This window comes from Malaclemys terrapin, chromosome 16 (assembly GCF_027887155.1).
Source record: "Malaclemys terrapin pileata isolate rMalTer1 chromosome 16, rMalTer1.hap1, whole genome shotgun sequence".
In the NCBI taxonomy this organism is placed as follows: Eukaryota; Metazoa; Chordata; order Testudines; family Emydidae; genus Malaclemys; species Malaclemys terrapin.
Genome location: NC_071520.1, coordinates 15775592 through 15795068, shown reverse-complemented (window position 1 = coordinate 15795068; position 19477 = coordinate 15775592). Strand labels below are relative to the sequence as shown.

The window sequence follows — 19477 nt, the reverse complement described above, 5'->3', positions numbered from 1 at the left end:
GGTGTATGGTCTGATTACTCCATTTGATGATGGTGAGACATGCTTACCTAAGCTTAATCTAGGTTTTCACCAAAGTTCTGCCTCCTATAATCTTAGCTCATGCTAAAAGCCATTTTTTGTGGACATCTGCTTTTCATAGCCACATCAATAAGAAAGTTCCTCAATAAAGCATCTTTGCTGTCACCTTTCCTCACTCGTCTTCAAAATGGCATTTATGTACTGATCTCCAAATGTATTTAAAATCACCGGACAAGGTGAGAAGGGCTGTAACTAATCTTGTGGAAGCCACTGAAGTTTAAAAATCTACAGCTGAAGTTTAAAGTTTTGAAAGACCTCTCTATTGTGTCAGTCTAGTCTTTTGGAAGATCATCCCTGGAGAAGATCAGCATATCCTTGACCAAAAAAGCAAGTCAGTCATATCTATGTTAGCTAGAATGTGGTCGAACTTGTTTTTAACAGCTTAATGTTTCAAGGTCAGCCTATTAGAGTGCCAGTTTTGCTTGGCTCTCCCAATTCCCTTTGATTAAAAGGGATTTTTTTCTTTTATATATGAGCTGGCCGTATAGTATTTGCTTTTCAGAGTTCTTTACAGGACCTTCAATGAAATCAATGCCCTCCAAAGGATTTTTTTTTAAATAATGGGCTTGTATCACCTTTTTTGCACTGCATACTAAAGCAGTATACTGAAAGGCACTCCCTCCACTCTGAGTTGTTTTTCTTGCTTTAAAAATAAATAAATAAATAAATAAAAATCTTAGAAATGACATAGGTATCAAGACTGGTCTTGCTAAAGGATATCAGGGAGGCCTCAAAATGTTTGAGCTCTAAAGCAGTAACTTAAAAGACAAGGTATCACACCTTTTAAACACAATTTTCCTTTATTAAAAAGGCGGTCAATGATTTTTAATGGGAATTAACAAAAAACAAAGTTTAAAATACACTAAAAATATCCCTTCCCGTCACTTAAACAACTTGCACTCTTAGGTCTTGTGATAGCACTACTTCTCCAGGCACCAGTCTTTAAAGATAGACAGTGCTGAATATACTGTTTTAAAATGAATAAATAATGAGAGAAAAAATATATACATATTTTAAAATAGATGGGGGGGCGGGGGACGGGGAGAAATTTTCAGGCATTTCTTGTACACTATAAGGACGGAAAAAGACAAGTCCTGTTTTGCTCAGAGTTCAGGATTAACCCTTATTGTGCACGCAAACACACATTTTAAACAACAAAACAAAAAACAAAAAAACACCCAACCCTCTCCTCAAAACAGTCTATCCTGAGACTGCTCTTGGCCTAGTCAATAAAATTACTTTCCCCAGTAAAGAAGGTGGAAAAGACAGTTAGAGATTAAGATTTTTCTGACCAATTTTAAATTCTGGATTCTCTTCCCCACTCCCAGCGTCATGAAGAAGGTTGTGGGGGAGGGACACAGGGAAGAGAACATACAGAGAAGGAAGATTAGAATGAAGAACCCAGCAGCAAGACTGCTCTACTAGTTATGAGCATCTAATTTGATTTGGATTTCAAAGAAGGCTGTGGCTAATTCAAGCTTTCCATAGGCTTTAGGGAGGGAGACTACTTCAATAAAACTACACCCAAAGATGGTCTCAATCTATGTAAGTACTTCATAAGGCAAACTACTAAAGCATTCTGGTCTCTAGATCATTAAAAAAAGAGTGCTTGCTTACCATATCATTTGTGGCTTGAGTCATCTGTGTTGGGATGTTGCTTGTCAAGGGGCCTTATCTATCTGGTCTTCTACATGTCTATGAGATTTGGAGTAAGGACAGCTTTGTGGTTTCTCTGAAGATAGCTCGCTGTTGGGTGTTCCTCTTTCTAATGGAAAAGGTTTGCATAACCTGTAAAGAGGGCAACTGATACCCACATGCTGGGTATCTTAGATTTCTTTGGCTTTGCAGAGATTGTCCTTGTTTGTGTGTGTTTCCAACAGCCACAGTATAGCTAAAGGACTCATTACTGGAGCAGTTGACAGAAGAATGCTTCACTGTCTGAATACCCACCCCTCCCCCGAAAAGTAATGTTCAAAGCTGAATAAAAACCAATATAATTGTTGTTTCTATAGGTAGTTGCTAGTGCCTCTCAAAAATTAGCATATTCTATTGAAAGGTGGCCAAGGGGGTAGGGAGGAAGGGGGAAGATATAGAAAGTTCTACATGAATAGGCCAAAAGGCAGGAAAATACTGTCCAGAGTGGACTGGCAGAACTGTTGGCAGTAAAATGAAGGAGTAAATCATTTTAGTACTGCTCTCCTAACTGGCAACTGTTTCAGCTGACTGCTTACAGCACAAAAGAGGACACAATCCTCCAGTGAAGGTTGGCAGATAGGCTTTAGCAAAAAGAAAGGAGGGAGTATGCTTGCTGTTTTTGTATTTGGAGAAGAGGAAGTTTGTCTTAAAATTAGAAAACGTTTAAAAATGACTCAGATTTTTTTTGGCGGGGGGGAGGGTAATTCAGCTTTTGGTTAACAAGAATAGCATCTCAATCAGAATAAACTGAGAAAGTTAGAGTTAGAATTATTTTTATATAAGACAAAGCCACTTCAGAAATACATTATAGCTGTCTAGAGCTAGAGGAAATGTAAACTACAAAAGAGTATTTTTTGCCACACCGTAACTTAAGACAGGCCTGTAGGGAGGGAAAGTATTTAGGTTTTTTAGCTTTTCTATGACAGAAGGGCTGAATTTAAAAACAAACAAAAACTGCAACTACCACCACGGCAATCTAACACCTTAGAGTAGGGATCCCTAAGTGTTTCATAGCATGGACCACCTTCCCTCCCATTTTGTATTAAGAAGCATTACTGTGGAAGCTATAATAAATTGATTACTTATGAAAAAGTAATAGGAAATTAAATACAGTAACTCCTCACTTAAAGTCATCCCGGTTAATGTTGTTTCGTTGCTGATCAATTAGAGAACATGCTTGTTCAAAGTTGCACAATGCTCCCTTATAACATTGTTTGGCAGCCGCCTGCTTTGTCCACTGCTTGCAGAAAGAGCAGCCTGTTGGAGCTAGCTGGTGGGGGCTTGGAACCAAGGTGGACCGGCAGCCCCCCATCAGCTCCCTCCTCCCCTAAGTTCCCTGTGCAGCAGCCACCCAGCAGGCTATCAGCTGTCCCTTCCCCCACTGCCATGTGCTGCTCCTGCCCTCTGCCTTGGAATTGCTCCCCAGAGCCTCCTGCTTGCTACGCGAGGGAGGTGGGGAAGAGGGGGGGCTAATGTCAGGATGTCACCCCTCCCCCCTGCTCCCCACTTTCCCCTGCTCTATGGACATGGGGTGATATGACAGGGCTCAGGACAGAGGGAGCTTGCTGGCAGCAGCTGCTGTTTCAACTTGCTGATCTACTTAAAAAGGCAATGTACTTAGAGTGGGGTCAGCATACTTAAAGGAGCAATGCACATCTCTTTTGCTCACACACACAAGGTCTCTCTCTCTGTCTCTGTCTGCCATGCTGTCTCCCCTCTCTCCATTTGTGCTGTCTTGTAGAGTGTGAGGCTACATTAACAACAATGTATTAACCCTTGAGGGCTCAGCAGAGTGCTAGTTCATCATTTAGCAGTAAGGCATTCCCTGGGAAATATCCCACCCTCTGACTTCACCACCTCAACCAAGCTTCACAATCATCATTGTTTGTTTAAAACTTATAGTGTGTGTATATATATATATACATATAGTCGTTTATCTGGTGAAAAAAATTCCCTGGAACCTAACCCATTAATTCTTACGGGGAAACTGGATTCACTTAACATTATTTCGCTTAAAGTCGCATTTTTCAGGAACATAACTACAATGTTAAGCGAGGAATTACTGTTTAGCTGTCTTTATTTGATTTTTTTAAAAGGACAAGACATTTCACAGTCTCCTCTAACAAGTACTTATCTTTGCTGGAAACAAGAACCACCAGCACCACAGAGCCGTTTAGAAAGTGCTGTGTTTGGATTATCAAGTCTCGCTTGTCCTGTTTTCAACTGAGGAAGCCTTGGAAAACAAGCAATCTGGAGTAGGATTGTGTAGCCCTGAACAGAAGCAACACGGAGACAGAATCTCTTGCTAGGCTAGCTTTTCTCTAAAGTTAAAAATAAGTCTCAAAAGAAAAAAAAAGTTCAGCGATTTATCTTCTCCCCATCACCAATTTCCTTGTTTCAGTCGCTTGAAACATCATAATCCCATGAGTTCTAGTACTTAAGAAAGAACAGAAAGTCACAACCAGAAAATTTCAATATAAAAAACCAGCAGGGGAAGGTTTACAAGGTCTCCTTTACAGTCTTTTTTTAATACATGCTAAGACAGCACAAACATCTACATGGTTCCCATGGATCACTTCAAAATATGTTCTCAGAAAAGAAGTGTTGGAGCAGACAGCATAAGGGTTAAACCATTATTCCTTCTAATCTAAACAGTCTAACATCTCATGTTATATCCACAACTGAGTAGTATTCATAAAATGATAGCTTACATTTAGTTTTCTATTAATGAGGAAGTGACAATTTTAATGGTTGGTCTTTAAGTCATGCACTCTTTTCTTTGGATTTCAAAGTACTATTCTTCAATACAATTCATAGACTGCAGTTCAGCATATTTATTTATTGCAATTCTATACAATCAAAGTCAAATATTTTTGCTTCAGATGGCAAATGTATACCAACAGTCTCTGGAGTACAGAATCACCCCATTGCCTTTTATTATTTAAAGTATTTTTTTGTTTAAATATCTTCAACTGTTGCCACACACACCAGATATATTCATGTTCCCATTATTTTTAATGAATACATGTTTTAAGAGTGCACTACATTGGAGAGGAGATCCAGGAAGGAGGGACAGTTTGCAAGAATGACAGAAGAAAATTCAGAGTTACAACTACCAATTATGCTTGGGTATAATTCTAAATATAGTGCCTAAATATATAATTCAAGTATGTTAATGGTCTGTTTTAAGATAGCATTGAAGGTTAATATTCTAAACAGTAGAATTACAGTTGTTTTTTTTAAGTTAGTAGTGAACTCTTCATTTTCCCAGTGGGTGCACTATGTGTCGTAGAGGCTTACAGGTTACAAGATTCCACATTAGGAATTAATACTCTGTGCTGAAAGAAACCCCCCCTCAAATGTAGAAGTGTTCACACAACATTATATTTGTCTATGCACTCTTACAAAATCTCTTTCTCACACATGCTGAGCTTTAAATAATTGAACATTTTCCCTTTCATTTGCCTTTATTGCCCAGGTCCCAACTATAGCAGTACAGTATGTCAGAAAGCAGCAAAGAATCAAGTACATTTTTATTTACAAGCAAAAATACCTCACATTTAATGCATTTCTAGATCTGACACACAACATATACCAACAGATTGTGACAACATAAAAAAAGGCAGGAAATTCAGAGTTTAGGGAATGTTGGCCATAAATGTGATTTTGCTGACTTGCCAATCTGCAAACATTTAAAAGTTTGGTAGCTTGGTTTAGAGAAACCTTCACTGGAGAATAGGAAACCAGTATTAAACGAGAGACTTTATATTTTTATTATATATCCGAATCCTTCCTGTCTGGAAGACATTTCTTAGGCTAAATTTATCTGAACACACAGGACTTAGATTTTTTTTTTTTTTTTTTTTTTTTAAATCTCCATATGCTCAATAACCCCTCTTCAAAGTTTTACGGTGTCAGGCTTTTAATCCTTTCTAGACAATTTAAAGTTGTAGTATGAACCTATGATCCAACTGGAGCATATATTCAAGAGATATTCTTATTATCAAGACCTCTTTCAAAACCCTTATACCTATCTGCCTGTCTGGGAATTATGGTAAACCTTAATACTGTCAAACTATAGAGCTTTTTGCACCACATTTAGATTACCCTAGAAAAGTCTACTGGATGAGAAGGTAGATACCAACCACATGTGGTGGATCTCATTTTTTTTCTTGAAAGTTCGTGTTCTAGTTTTCTTTCTGAACTTTGCTGGTAAAGTCTGCCATACTCCTCCATTTGCTTAGTATGAAATACAATTCCCAGTAACTCAACAGATCTGGAAAACATTCCCCCCCTCAATTATTCAAATCTATCCTTCCACTTACTTACAGTGTGTGTTGAATAATGAAGTCATGTCTCCTTCTTGAAATTTATATTGGAGTGTTGTTGAAGAAAAGGTGATTCTTACCTTAATATTTTTCTTTGTGATTAAAAGAAATTTGAGTCACATTTCTGCTTGTATTTTCCTACAGTTTTTTGTAAAAGCAATATTTATGGTTACTAGAACTAAAGAGCCTGTATCTTTTCTGAATGTAATAAATGTATGCTTTGGACAGCACTTTGTATATAGTCAGTTTCAATGTTTTGCGTTTGATCAGTCACACTTCCTGCTTTGTGCATTAGCACAGCACATCACTCACCCTTTCTTTTTTGTGTGTGTTTTTTTTGTGTTGGGTGGGGGTGGGGGGGACAGAAGAGAAGAGGAACAGGAGGAATGGAAGAGGAGAAGAGCAGGCCTGCAAGAGGATATCTACAAGCAATATTGCTCGCATTTGTGTTTGGAGCCAGAAGTGTCATCTCCTCCCAGGAGATGTACACGGAGCTGAGGAGCACAAAAGGTTGAGGTGCAGGTAAAGGGGTGTGTGGCCCAAGGAACCTCCTTCACTCCCCAGGCTTCTGCCGAGGACTAGGGAACACTGAAGGTACTTAAAAGGAGTGGCTTCTTTGCTTCCTGGGACTCCTCAATGCTATTACTACCTCAATTACTTCAATGCTGCTAAAGATACCAGCAGGCAGGAGCAACAGAGGGTGATGATGGTGGGGGACAGAGAAGATGGGAAGAAATAAGGGACAGCCTCAAGAAGGATGTTCTCTGGCTCAACCACTCTACCTGTTGAAGAGACACTATCAGCAGAGGCAGTCCCATCCTTTCCCCCATCCCCAACACACACCCATTAAAAAACAACAACCCAAAGTTTGAAAATTGAATTGAATTTTTTCCTTACAAAATATTTACAGGGTGCTCCATCAGAAACCTAATTTGACTTAAAGCACCGTCACTTTACATTTTTCCCTCGGTATTAAATTTTACTACATGATTATGGAGTCTTAGTTTCTTTCAACAATTGATATAAAGGACAGGGCTAGATCATTTCAAAGGCTTCGGAATTTCTTTATGAAATTTAAACTTGAGCTTGAACATTCCTCAGAGTAATCAGTTTTTTAAGCTCCACAAATTAACCAGATGGTATATACTAATGAGAGAGAAGGAAGGGCTTAGACAATGTAGTGATGGACTTCATGTTGATCCACTGGATTGTGTAATACCAGCTAATTTTGTGACCTCTCTCTAGTAGATGAATCTTTTGAATCAATTTAACAAGAATAATTTCCCAATCCTGAGCTCTATACTTCCCTCAGACAGTTTCCTTCCTTAGCAAACTTATCACATCTAGTCCTGGTCTGGTAAAGATCAGGCACATCTCAAAAGTAGCACCTACCTGTTATTTGTGGGGGGTTGCGATGATGGGGCTTTACACGAAGTTTCTAGAAAACATCCATTCCTCAGTATAATGCATCTATGACCCAAGAATGGAACTCTTGGGAAGATACTTTGAAGTATGCATCAGATTTATACCACTTATGTATTGGAAGTACTGACCCAATGACAACAATTTTGGTTAAAAAACCCCACATGAAGTCTCTAAACAAATCACTTGCCTTGGAAATCAATTCATCGTGATTGGCTAGGTGGGCTCTGCAGTGGATACAGCTGTAGGTTCGGTGACAGTTCGGCAGGTAAGCCTGGAACGTTTTTGATTTTGTCATTTTTACCATCTCTGCTGGTGGCTCCTCACTCAGCTCAGGGCTGGCACTTGAAGAATTACAACTTTGCTGAACTCGCTGACAAAAAAAACACTGGAAAATGCAAGCAAAAGCCGTTGTTGTTCTGTAGTGTGTGTGGCACTTTCCACACAGATGCCACAAGAGAAACAATCACAACCTGCAAGTAAACAGAGAAGACAACTTTTTAAAAGCCAGGAATAGCTTATAAATACATTCAACTATTCTCTTGGATTTCAGAACTTTAACCTCCATCTCCCCTTCAAAAAACTCCAAAACCCACTAACGCAATGGACATCTTTGTTTAGCAGTCTCAGCAGAAAGGCAAAGTACTAAAAGGGATGGAGACTGAACTAGCTTTTCAACAACTTTGGTAGACACTAAAATAAGAAGTGGCAATAGTGTGGGAAACCTGCACTTGCTAAACTCATAAACCCATGCTAAACTCCAGAACACACAAGCAGTGGGGAGTTGTGTCTATTTTTTCAACTTCCAGGGCACTTCACAAGCACTGGACTTGAAGTCAAATGTGATACATACACACAATAAAATCCTGACCAAAAATTTGCACTATTTTGAGATCAGACTATTCCCCAGCTACCAAGTTAGAGCCTTTTAGACCAGTCTTCTGTCCACCAAGACTAATCAGTTCTTTCAACTATTATTTTTTTCCCTTACTCTACCAAAATAATCTTAATACCTAACAAATTTCAGTAGCGGAGAACAGATTTTACAGCCTTAACATAAATATTAAGAATTCTATTTTCTATGTTCAAAATGCTGTACACATTCTTGATCCTCAGATCTCCTTAGAGGAAATAATGTATTACACACACTGTGATATTTTATATAAATATACAAAAAATGAAGGCTACACTTTTCTATTATCTTCTACCTTGAAAGTAAAATTTGCATCTGCAAGCTACAGATCTGTTTACTAAAACATTACTTAATATCTTATGTGACTCAAAGCAACTGAACAATCCAAGCATGAAGGCTACTAATTCAGTGATACTGTACAAAAGATCACCTATTATGCCACCAATCATTATGCTGCAGGTACAATGGATCAATACCAGAGGTATTGAAATAAAAGTGCCAATGTAGTTCACTGTACTTCTGGTCTTTTCTATTAGCTTTATGAAAAGCGAGAATAAAGAGCACATGTACGGTTTACTAGCTAGATAATATGAGAGTTAAAGAAAAAAAGTCTACTCTTTCCTGTTAATAACAAAGCAGTAGCCTAAATATAGCTGGAAACTAAAATTGATTTGTTCATCTGTGGTTGATGAACCAAAAAAAACCCAAACAAAAAGTTTAATCAGCCCATCACTAGCTGCTATATGGAAGAAATAATCAACCACCACCTAAAACTCCAACTATTTTTGTTTAGGTAGAAATGAAATTTGGTTTGACAAAAGAATGAAACAAATGATATCAAGCATAAACCATATGTGAGACCACCATGACAATGTGTTTTCCATTTAAAGCCACCCACCCACCCTTACATAACTTTACATTTTATTTTTCAACTGCTTTAGTTAACGGTTGGAAAAACGGCACCACCTGAAATATTGTTAACACTTCAAAATGCAGAAAGGTGATTTACTTCTCATATTGCCACAAAATGTAAGTTTACACTCCTGAATTACATGTATTCCACTGATTGCTTCAAGGAAGCAATTTATAAGTAAATTATCACAAATCAGACTGTCTTGAGAAACAACCATATGAACATATAATGCCTGCTTCGGGAGGTATAAAGACCACAAGCATCAGCTCTTTTTGAATTTTTACCTCAAGCTAATAAAAGGATGGGTGCATATTTTATAAAATTAAAGGACTTCAGAGAATTCTATTTGTATAATTAACTGTAAGGAAACAGTCCTCAACAAAAGTCATTCTTCCGCTCTACTCTGCTCTGGTTAGGCCTCAGCTGGAGTATTGTGTCCAGTTCTGGGCACCGCATTTTAAAAAAGATGTGGAGAAATTGGAAAGGGTCCAGAGAAGAGCAACAAGAATGATTAAAGGTCTTGAGAACATGACCTATGAAGGAAGGCTGAAAGAATTGGGTTTGTTTAGTTTGGAAAAGAGAAGACTGAGAGGGGACATGATAGCAGTTTTCAGGTACTTAAAAGGGTGTCATAAGGAGGAGGGAGAGAACTTGTTCACCTTAGCCTCTAAGAATAGAGCAAGAAGCAATGGGTTTAAACTGCAGCAAGGGAGGTCTAGGTTGGACATTAGGAAAAAGTTCCTAACTGTCAGGGTGGTTAAACACTGGAATAAATTGCCTAGGGAGGTTGTGGAATCTCCATCTCTGCAGATATTTAAGAGTAGGTTAGATAAATGTCTATCAGGGATGGTCTAGATGGTATTTGGTCCTGCCATGCGGGCAGGGGACTGGACTCTATGACCTCTCGAGGTCCCTTCCAGTCCTAGAATCTATGAATCTATGAAAAAACTTAGAGGGATGTCTACATTACTTCATTTTTTTTTTTTTAAATGGGAACATGTTGCCAATAAGGGCATGTCCTCCGTTCATAACAAGGCCTACCTGTTTTCCCCACGAGTTTTTAAGGGTGGGCAGGAGTGGAGAAAGATGAGGTTTGAAGAATGGAAAGGATCTGGCAGGTAACTAATTTCACAGTTTTTGAATGTTCGCCTAACATGCATCCAGAGCCCAAGATGGTATATTTGAAATAAATCTAGACAAATAAGACACATGGATAAACACCAATATTGTAGACCTAACCCCAATGTAAAATGTTTTACTAAAAACCTATTAAAGTTGTCATACATTTTTATATTTCCTTTCCCCATCTTTGCCAGTGACAAGGATTTGTGACAAAAAATTCTTTATTGTAGGCCACTACTCCTGTCAGTTTCAATACATGATTAATTACAATGCACATCACTATGGCATCATTATATTCTCTTGGCATAGCCATCCTGAAATATCACTGCATTTTAAGATCTAACGACAATATTAGAAGTCTATTTATAGAAAGCTACTATGGATAAGTGCAATGTATATGCAAAGAAAGAAACCACACCTCAAAAACCCATCAGGGCTTGAAAAATCCACTTTCCCAGATAGGGGGGAGGGGACCAAGGCAATTTCTGCAGATTTCATTTGTAAAAGTAACCTGCAAATGGAGGGCAGGGGGGCTTCTGCTCTCTCATTTCTCTATGACCTCTTAAGAAGCCCTGAAAGTTGTCCATATCCCTGCCCCCTCAGATTTGGAGACTTTAGGCCTAATCCAAAACCACTGTCTGGGCTTTGTATCAGGGCCCATGTCTCTAAGACTAAACAGAATCTGAATTTCTAAAGTAAAAAATACACACAGAAATTGTAGGGTTTTGGATCAAGCCTCTTAGGATGATGACTGAAGAACTAGTGAAATAATAATGACATTACAAGAGGTAATAGAGTGAAAGTTAACCAATTTAAAATATTCCTTCTACTCTAAAGTCAGATTGTTTAAAACTCTAGTTTGAGTTTCATGCCTTTTAAATCCAAGTGATGGAAACTGAGTAAAGGAAGTCTTCTGTTAGAGATTTGACATTTTAACCCTTCAATTAAAAAGTGTTGCCCTCAAACATTCCCAAGACCTTCCAGAGCTCCTTTGGCAAAACCATATTCTCATCTCCAAGAAGAGAGACCCAACAGGTTTTTTGCATCTCATAAAGTAGCCCTTCATACGTTGCTTCAAAAACATGGAAGGCAAGCTTCCAAACCTGAACTAAGTCAATGAAAATGTTCTCTTCCTCAGCCTGCAGATAAAAAGTGCCAGATAAAAAGCACTACTGCCCATAACTGTGCCAAGAAGTAAAAAACCAAACATGTCTAGGGTCAGTTTCCAGAGCAGCTTCCCACAGGTCTCTGAACTGCAGTGATTGTCAAGAACCATGACAATTGCATATTATTGCTACTTACACTACAAATGTCTAGCCAAGACCATGACCCACAGGTTGCCCTGAAAATCTGAATGTACACAGAATTCTGAAGTCAAAAAATGAGAAGTTTTACACAGATTCCAAACTGTGCAATTCAAGACAACAGCCTCTATGTGCCCTTCCCTCCAGCAATATGGGTTTAGGGAAGGAATAGCAGGAACTTCTGATGGAAAGGCTTGCCACTTGCAGGCCAGCCTCTGGGAAGCAGGAGCTGCAGCAATGCATTTTCACAGTTACTGGACAGCAATGATGTCATCAGATCTGCACTTTCAGTCTCTTCTGACTGGCTGTTTGCCTTCTCCTCCTTCCAACTCCTCCCTCACCGTGTCTCTGTTAACAGCTTTATTTCCCCTGCCATCCTTTTCTCTCTCCATAACACCATACTCTCATCCTCTTCATATCCACCCTCAAGAGTGTTGTTGATCTATTTCCCTCATCAATTCTCCCTCACTAACACATAAAGTAACAAAGGCACGTAAACTATCATGATATAGCCTGAACCCTCCCCCCTCCCCCCAACAATTTATCTGGTCTTGTGGCTTTGAGGCTGTATGCCCTTCCAGACAGGAACGGTCTTCTTGAGTGTTAGTACAATTCACAACACAGTGCTCCCCATATCCTGACTGGGGCCTTAGGGCACACATTCAATATGTGATTAGTAAAGAATACCATTTGCTCCTGATTTATTTTGGGTTTCCCTCATTAAAAAAATTATGCACAGCTCATAACTTCAATGTTAGGTGGAATGAATTTTTTTTTAAATTGCCAGATTCCTTTTATAAGATTTGTCATAAAACCACTTTACCAACTCAAGCTATTTTAACTGTTGTCAAAAAGGGGACTGAATATTAGGTTATAGGCTTACTATCTATATCCCTGAAGGCATTAGCTGACTGACTTTAAGAAAGTTCTGAATTTTACTGTCACTAGTTTTCAAAATATAAATCATGTTGGGAAAAGATGGAGACTTAAATAATAACCCTCAAAGCAAAACCTTTTACTTGCTAGTTAAAACAGAAATTGTTTCTCTGATGCCAAGATGCAGGAACCACATGACTTCAGTGTATTTTTTCCCTGTTGAAATAACTCAACACACTCTATTTCTCTGCTGTCAAAAAGAAAAAAGCCACTAAATATAATGAGAAAAATATAAAATTGTATCCATGACACATTATGAAAATTAGAAAACACAGCCCCCAGTCCCAAAACAAGCAAATAATCCAAGAACATACTGAAGTACTTAACCTCTTTTCTTGATTGGAAAGCAAGAAATTACAGAATAACCACAAGCATAATACAAGAAAATAAGTCTGCAAATATGTACAGTCTAACCATCTTTTAAATTATTGCATATATGACTCAGGAAGTACTAGCTTTAAAGATACTCCAAAAGTTAGTTGCTTGTTCTAGGTTACTGATAATTATATTTATAAAATTCATCAGGATCAAAGATATTCAGCACTTTACCTTCCTCCTGGTTGTATCAAAAGTAGTGATAAAATCCTGATAGTGTCAAAAGTTACAACTCTTAGATACCATGCATAAACTATGCTTGGTGTTGATGAGCACATACAAACACCATGACAAAATCTAGGAGTCAAACAATCTCAACAGTATCCAAACATACTTTAAAATGTCTGCTTATGGGTTAATAGCTCAACTCTGCACAATTATCTGGCAACAGAAATAAGAGGGCCAGTTGCAAAAGGGTTCAGAGTTAAGAGGAATGATTCTTACTAGTCAAAAGCATTAAAAACAAAATAAATTTAAGTATTAGAGTGAATGTTGGAGGGTGTGGTGTAGGAGATGGAGCTTCAGAAACTAACATTTTAAAGGTTTCAGAGTGGTAGCCGTGTTAGTCTGTATCAGCAAAAAGAACAAGGACTACTTGTGGCATCTTAGAGACTAACAAATTTATTTGGGCATAAGCTTTCGTGGGCTAAAACCCACTTCATCAGATGCATGTAGTGGAAAATACAGTAGGAAGATATATGTATATCTACACACACACACACACACACACACACCCCATGAAAAAATGGGGGTTGCCATACCAACTCTAACGAGACTAATTAATTAAGGTGGGCTAATATCAGCAGGAGAAAAAAAAACTTTTGTAGTGATAATCAGGATGGCCAATTTCAAACAATTGACAAGAAGGTGTGAGTAAAAAAGGTGGGGAAAAATTAACATGGGGAAATAGTTTTTAGTTTGGGTAATGACCCATCCACTCCCAGTTTTTATTCAAGCCTAATTTAATGGTGTCCAGTTTGCAAATTAATTCCAGTTCTGCAGTTTCTCATTGGAGTCTGTTTTTGAAGTTTTTTTGTTGCAGAATTGCGACTTTTAGGTCTGTAATTGAGTGTCCAGGGAGGTTGAACTGTTCTCCGACTGGTTTGTGAATGTTATAATTCTTAACATCTGATTTGTGTCCATTTATTCTTTTGCGTAGAGACTGTCCAGTTTGGCCAATGTACATGGCAAAGGGGGCACTGCTGGCACATGATGGCATATATCACATTGGTTAAAGATAATTCTCAGTTTCACCTTGGTATTTACAATCTATTGACATTGCTTCTCGATCCCTCTGTTACTAGAGGCTGACAACGTTTACAATTCTTAAAACATGTTAACTTCTTGAACAAAGAAACTTAGCATTTAAATCTGAACTTACAATTCATATATTTCATCATGTAATTTCAGTTCTGCTGCCATCTAGCAGCATGACATCACTGAATGGGATGTCCAAATTTGGCAGCCAAGTATCAGCCAATCGTAATGAAGTGGGCAGTCCCCAACCATGCTCCCGGATGTGTAAACAAACAATGAGAGGAAGCATGTTAAAGCAGATGCAGTCTAAGGACAGTACTATTATCCACCAGGTAACGGACATGGGTACTGGAATTTCAGATCTAGGTAACTGAACATTTTAGTCAATCTTGTTTAACAAGGTTAGCAGCTGACCTATAGCTAGCTATTCAAAGCTTTTAACATTTAATAAATATGCCATCTTCACAGCATTTCTCATTGTTATTCCTAACAGCTTATTTTTGGAGAGGTTACCTTATAGAGTTGTGTGTAAACCACCGACTCCTCTTTCGTGCTTTAAAAGAGACTTAGCAAATCTATTCTTGATTTGAAATGTATTTAAGTTTGGCCCCGACATCAGCAACAAGGCAACTACAGACTAAAATTCCCAGTCCTTAAGAAATTCATAGCCAAGTTAGATATATTAAGTCAACCAAAATATATCGGTTTCTTGACAACTTAATAGTTAATTCAGTTGAATGACTATCTAGGCAGTTTTCCCACCACTCTTAGTAAGATCAACTCAAGAGTCACCAGGAATTGTAATGACAAAAATAAAATAAAGTAGAAAATAGTTAACTCAAGGCACCTGACTATTTAAGGGGCCTCTCTCCTAATCCATTCAATACAAAAATGGGGGAAATGAATGTTTTGTCTGGCACCAACAAGCCCGACGGGGTTTTTTGTTTTAAATACACATACACTGTTCATAAACTAAGATTCGAATACACTTTCTTTTAAAAAAAGAAATGCAGGAAAATCAATTTAATCAGATACGGTTCCATGTTTTCAGATCAAGCAAACACTCTGCAATATATCATATCGACAATTCTTAAATCTCATTACTGATTTTTAGTAGCCAGTGTATGGATAAATTAAAATAAACATAATGAAGCTGAAAGTTACCTGCACAGATCGATCTTGGTTTCCCTACTGGAAAGTTTTAAATAGTAAGCGATTATTCGTCTGTTCCCATTTCAAGCTCGTTTTGCAAATGAGTTTCCATCCTCACTATCAGCGCGCAAAGCTACCTCCGTAAATGGTGCCGCTTTTCGTTTGCAACAGTATCTCCGAGGCTGACAGGACAATGTAACTTTTCCTCGCAGCCGCCGCAGCGAGCAGGAGAACGCTCTGCTCTGCCTTGTAAACAGAGACCAGCCCTGCCGCCTGCCCGCGCTCAGCCCTGGGCACTGTTCAGCAGCAGCAGGTGGGGGAGGGGGGAGATTTCACAGGGCTTTGCATGCAAGGTAGGGGGGATCCTAATCCGTCAGGGCTCTGCAGTCCGGCCAAGCGACCTCCGGCCCCAGCAGCGATCCCCACAGCGCCTGTGCGCCGCGGCCTGCCTCGGATCGCACCACAGGACCTTGGAAAGGGCTCGACGCGTCCCCCACTGTTTACAAACAAAGCCCCGCGGCTGGCAGGCGCCTGCCGGCCGGCGGGGTTTGGCCGAGTTAGCCCGCTCCAGCAGGGGAGGCTGGGAGGCGCGGCGCTGGGACAGGGGGAGGCGAAGGGGTCGGGGATCAGCCCGGCTGGGAAGGGGCTAGCCGCCCTCTGGACCCGCAGCGCCGTCTGGTCTGCTGCCCCCGCAGCAATGCAAAGCCTCACAATCCGCCCGGTAACACGGCGGCTGCAGCCGGCCGGGGCAGCGCTGCCGTCACTTCCAGGCGCTATAAATAGAGCCCGAGCCCGCCGGGCCAAGCCAGGAAAGTTGCCTCTGCTTCCCGCCTCGCCGACACCGAAAGCCGCCGCCGCCGGGTCCTTGAGGCGCGGGGAGGAAACGCCGCGGCTGGCTACCGAGTGGGGCGGCGGTGGCCAAGCGGGGGAGGGTCCCTCGGGTTGGGGGAGCTGTTGCCTGGTTCGCTGCGCGGGCTGGGTACTCACCGGCGGCTCCGCTGCCCGGGCCGGACCCCCGCGGGTTCCGCGCAGCTGTGGCCCCCCTTCCCTCCCTCCGTGGGGGGCTGGCTTGGCACGGGGAAGGAGCAGCCTCCGTCGCTGCCAGCTGGGGCGAGGGGAGGGTCTAGTGGCCGTGGCCCCTCATGCCCCGCTCAGGTGGCGGCTCTGCGTGCGCCCGGGGGGGGGTCCTTCCCCCTCCCCAGGCTCAGGGGCGTCTTCCCTGCGGCGGCTGCAGCGCCCAGGGTCATCAGGGGAGCCGGGGGCCGGGCCCGGGTCTCCTCCCCTCGGGACTGAGAGGTGGCCGAGGCATCCCGGCGCCCGCGCCGCTACGCTCCTTTGTTTTGTTTTCCTCTCACTGAACCTCGCTGCTGCAGTTAAACCGTCTCCGAAAAACGTTGGCTGCGGCCAATCAGAACGCGCGCGCGTGTGCCGGTAGGGGGAGAGCGTGAGAGCCAGCGCGCTCCACCAGTCAACCCCCGGGAAAGCGCGAGACTCAAGCGCGCGACGCCACATCCCCCTTCCTCCTCCTCTTTTGTTGGGGGAGAGCGCGAGACAAGGGAGCGCGTGGTCTAGTCGTTTGCGTCCTTAGTTCCCTGCGTGCTTAGAAGTGGAACGTTGTGGGTGTCCAATGGGAATTGAGGCCTCGCGCCAAAGCGAGGCTGCTGCTTGCGCGCGGTCTGGCTCGGGAGACGGGGATTATAAATAATAGGCGGCGCGTGCGGTGTTCTCTGGCGATCGCGAGCCCTGCACGGTGACCCCGCCTCGCTACATTGTTTCTACCCCAGCTGGCGTCGCTGTGCGGCTGGTATCTGCGCCCTGAGCCACTTCATTCATAGAGCGGCGGCGGGGTTGGAGGTACGCGCAGAGCCACGCTGCAGCCGCAAGCGCGGCCTGCCGGGGCCAGGCTGGGACTCGGGGCAGACAGAGCCTAGGGCCCCGGGCCATCGCCACGGAGCGCGGGTTGGCACGGGCTCAAGGAGAACGTAACAGCCACAAACCCCCGTCTGCACAGGGAGACCTCCCCAGTGGGATCAGGCGCGGTTCGCCAGAGGGACGATGGCGACTGGGACCAATGACCGTAGCCCACAGCAGCGGAGCGCGCAGGAGAGCCCGACGGTGAAATCCGTGCTCTCCGGGGCACGAGGGAGAAGGGGGAGCAATGAAAGAGGGAGGACACAAGAGCTGCACAACAGGGCCCCCTGCCAAGCAGAGACTGGTCCACTGGGAGCCTCTCGACGGCTCCCATGATCCATCAATACTAATTATTTTCACAACCCCCAAAATTACTCCCCCGCCTAGGCTGACCAGATAGCAAGTGTGAAAAATCGGGACAGGGAGTGGGGGGTAATAGGAGCCTATATTAAAAAAAAGCCCCAAATAGCGGGACTGTCCCTATAAAATTGGGACATCTGGTCACCCTAGTTGGGGATAAGACTAAATCGGGGCCCCTTGAGTCCTTTGGGGACAGTAGCATGCTGCCACCACTAGTGCAAAGAAAAAGGGATTTTAGCCCCCTTCATTTCTCATCTCCCTTGATGCCTGCCATGGCCTGACCCCTAAATCATTGTTTCTGGGGGCAGCTCCACCTCACTCCAGCTAACACCCTGCACAGTTTCTCACAGGCAGGATCTTTCCTTTTTCTGTCTGTTTTTGTTTCTGATTAGCACACACTATTGTTCAAAGGAGACAAAGGAAAATGATTACATTTCAATAGACATATAGAGATAAGAAAAAGGCAAGGTAACCAGTAGTCCTAATTCTAAAATGGCCACAATAATTATGATGCTAATTAAAACATTTTACATTGAGAAAAATGGGTGAGAACACAGAAGTTTAGATATGACATAGGAAAGAAAAAGCCGCAATGACTTATGGTTGATTTTTTTTCCAAAGGAGTCTGAGGGATTTAGATACACATCTTCCATTAATTTTAATGGAAGATTTGTCTAAAATTCCTTATACTATTTTGAAAGTTTAAACCTATCGCTGTGTGATAAACTATATAAAGTTGCTACATCCTTCTTTTCTTATTTCTCTGCTCTTTGGGGGTTCTTATTTTCCTCATCCATTGTCTATGAAGAGATGAGGTAGATTACTGGGAGAGAGAAGCATATAGCTGTTTAGTACTGTAGAGAAATTCTTCCTTAGGAAGCGTCTTGCAAAAGATCCAAGAAAAGTAGAATGGGTCAAGCTGATATTTTCTGGAAAATTATTTTTAGCTGTAGTTCATTGCGAGTGAACAAGTGACTGTGGTTGACTATGTCAGTGACAGTTTTATTTCTGAAAAGCAATCATTCATTACCCAGTTAAAAATAAAGATTATGTAAATCTGAGGTGTCCAGAGTCTATTAACTTCTAGAGCAGCCGGGTCTATCGGACACGGCAGTGAACTGGAACTTCAGGAGACCTAGGTTCTATTTTCCTGGCTCTACCACTGACCTGATCCCTGATCCTGGGCAGATCGCTTTGCTTCTCTGTGCCCTAGTATCTCCATCTAAAAATGGGAATGGTGATGTTCTTCCTCTTTGTAAATTGCTTTGACATCTAAAGCTGGAAAGTGCTCTAAAAGAGTTAGGTATGATTTTTATCATTATTTAATTTTGCCTTTGATCTTTTTCAAGAGACAAAATAAATACCAAGGCTGGTTTGCTTTGGTTCTGCACTGAGCACATCACCGGCCACCGCCAATACCGAGAGTGAGCCGGGGAGACCTCGTGCACCCACATCCCCCCCTGCTGGACTCTATCCCCTGAGCCCTGAACCCACCAAACCTAACTGAATCCCGCCACGCGAGGGTCACCCCATCCCCATTACCCAGCCCGCTTTTATACCCATGACTGTCTCTACTTCCCGTATGGGTGATAGACCCTCACCGCTTATGGACTGTTTCCTGATCCCGCCCACCGGTTACCCACCCCTCATTGGGGACATTGCAGTCTGTATATACTATGTGTGCTGCCCAACCCCAAAACACCAACATACC

At 41.8% G+C, this 19477-nt stretch overlaps 1 protein-coding gene across 5 annotated transcripts in view; it reads right to left on the bottom strand.

The window, feature by feature from the left end:
* YPEL1 (yippee like 1) overlaps positions 1 to 16949 on the bottom strand; it is a 46588-nt gene extending 29639 nt beyond the window's left edge. Inside the window, exons 1-3 of one of the 5 annotated variants that reach the window (XM_054006372.1) lie at positions 16483 to 16949; positions 15508 to 15534; positions 7714 to 7996 (exon numbers count right to left, since the gene is read on the bottom strand). In XM_054006372.1, the coding sequence (XP_053862347.1) occupies positions 7714 to 7830 (117 nt within the window). In that variant the 5' untranslated portion in view covers positions 7831 to 7996; positions 15508 to 15534; positions 16483 to 16949. Of the gene's footprint in view, positions 1 to 1695; positions 2136 to 7493; positions 7997 to 15507; positions 15535 to 16482 lie in introns of those variants that run through there. The other 4 variants (XM_054006371.1, XM_054006373.1, XM_054006374.1 and 1 more) reach the window with 4 other exon arrangements.
* Between the last annotated feature and the right edge of the window lie 2528 nt (positions 16950 to 19477).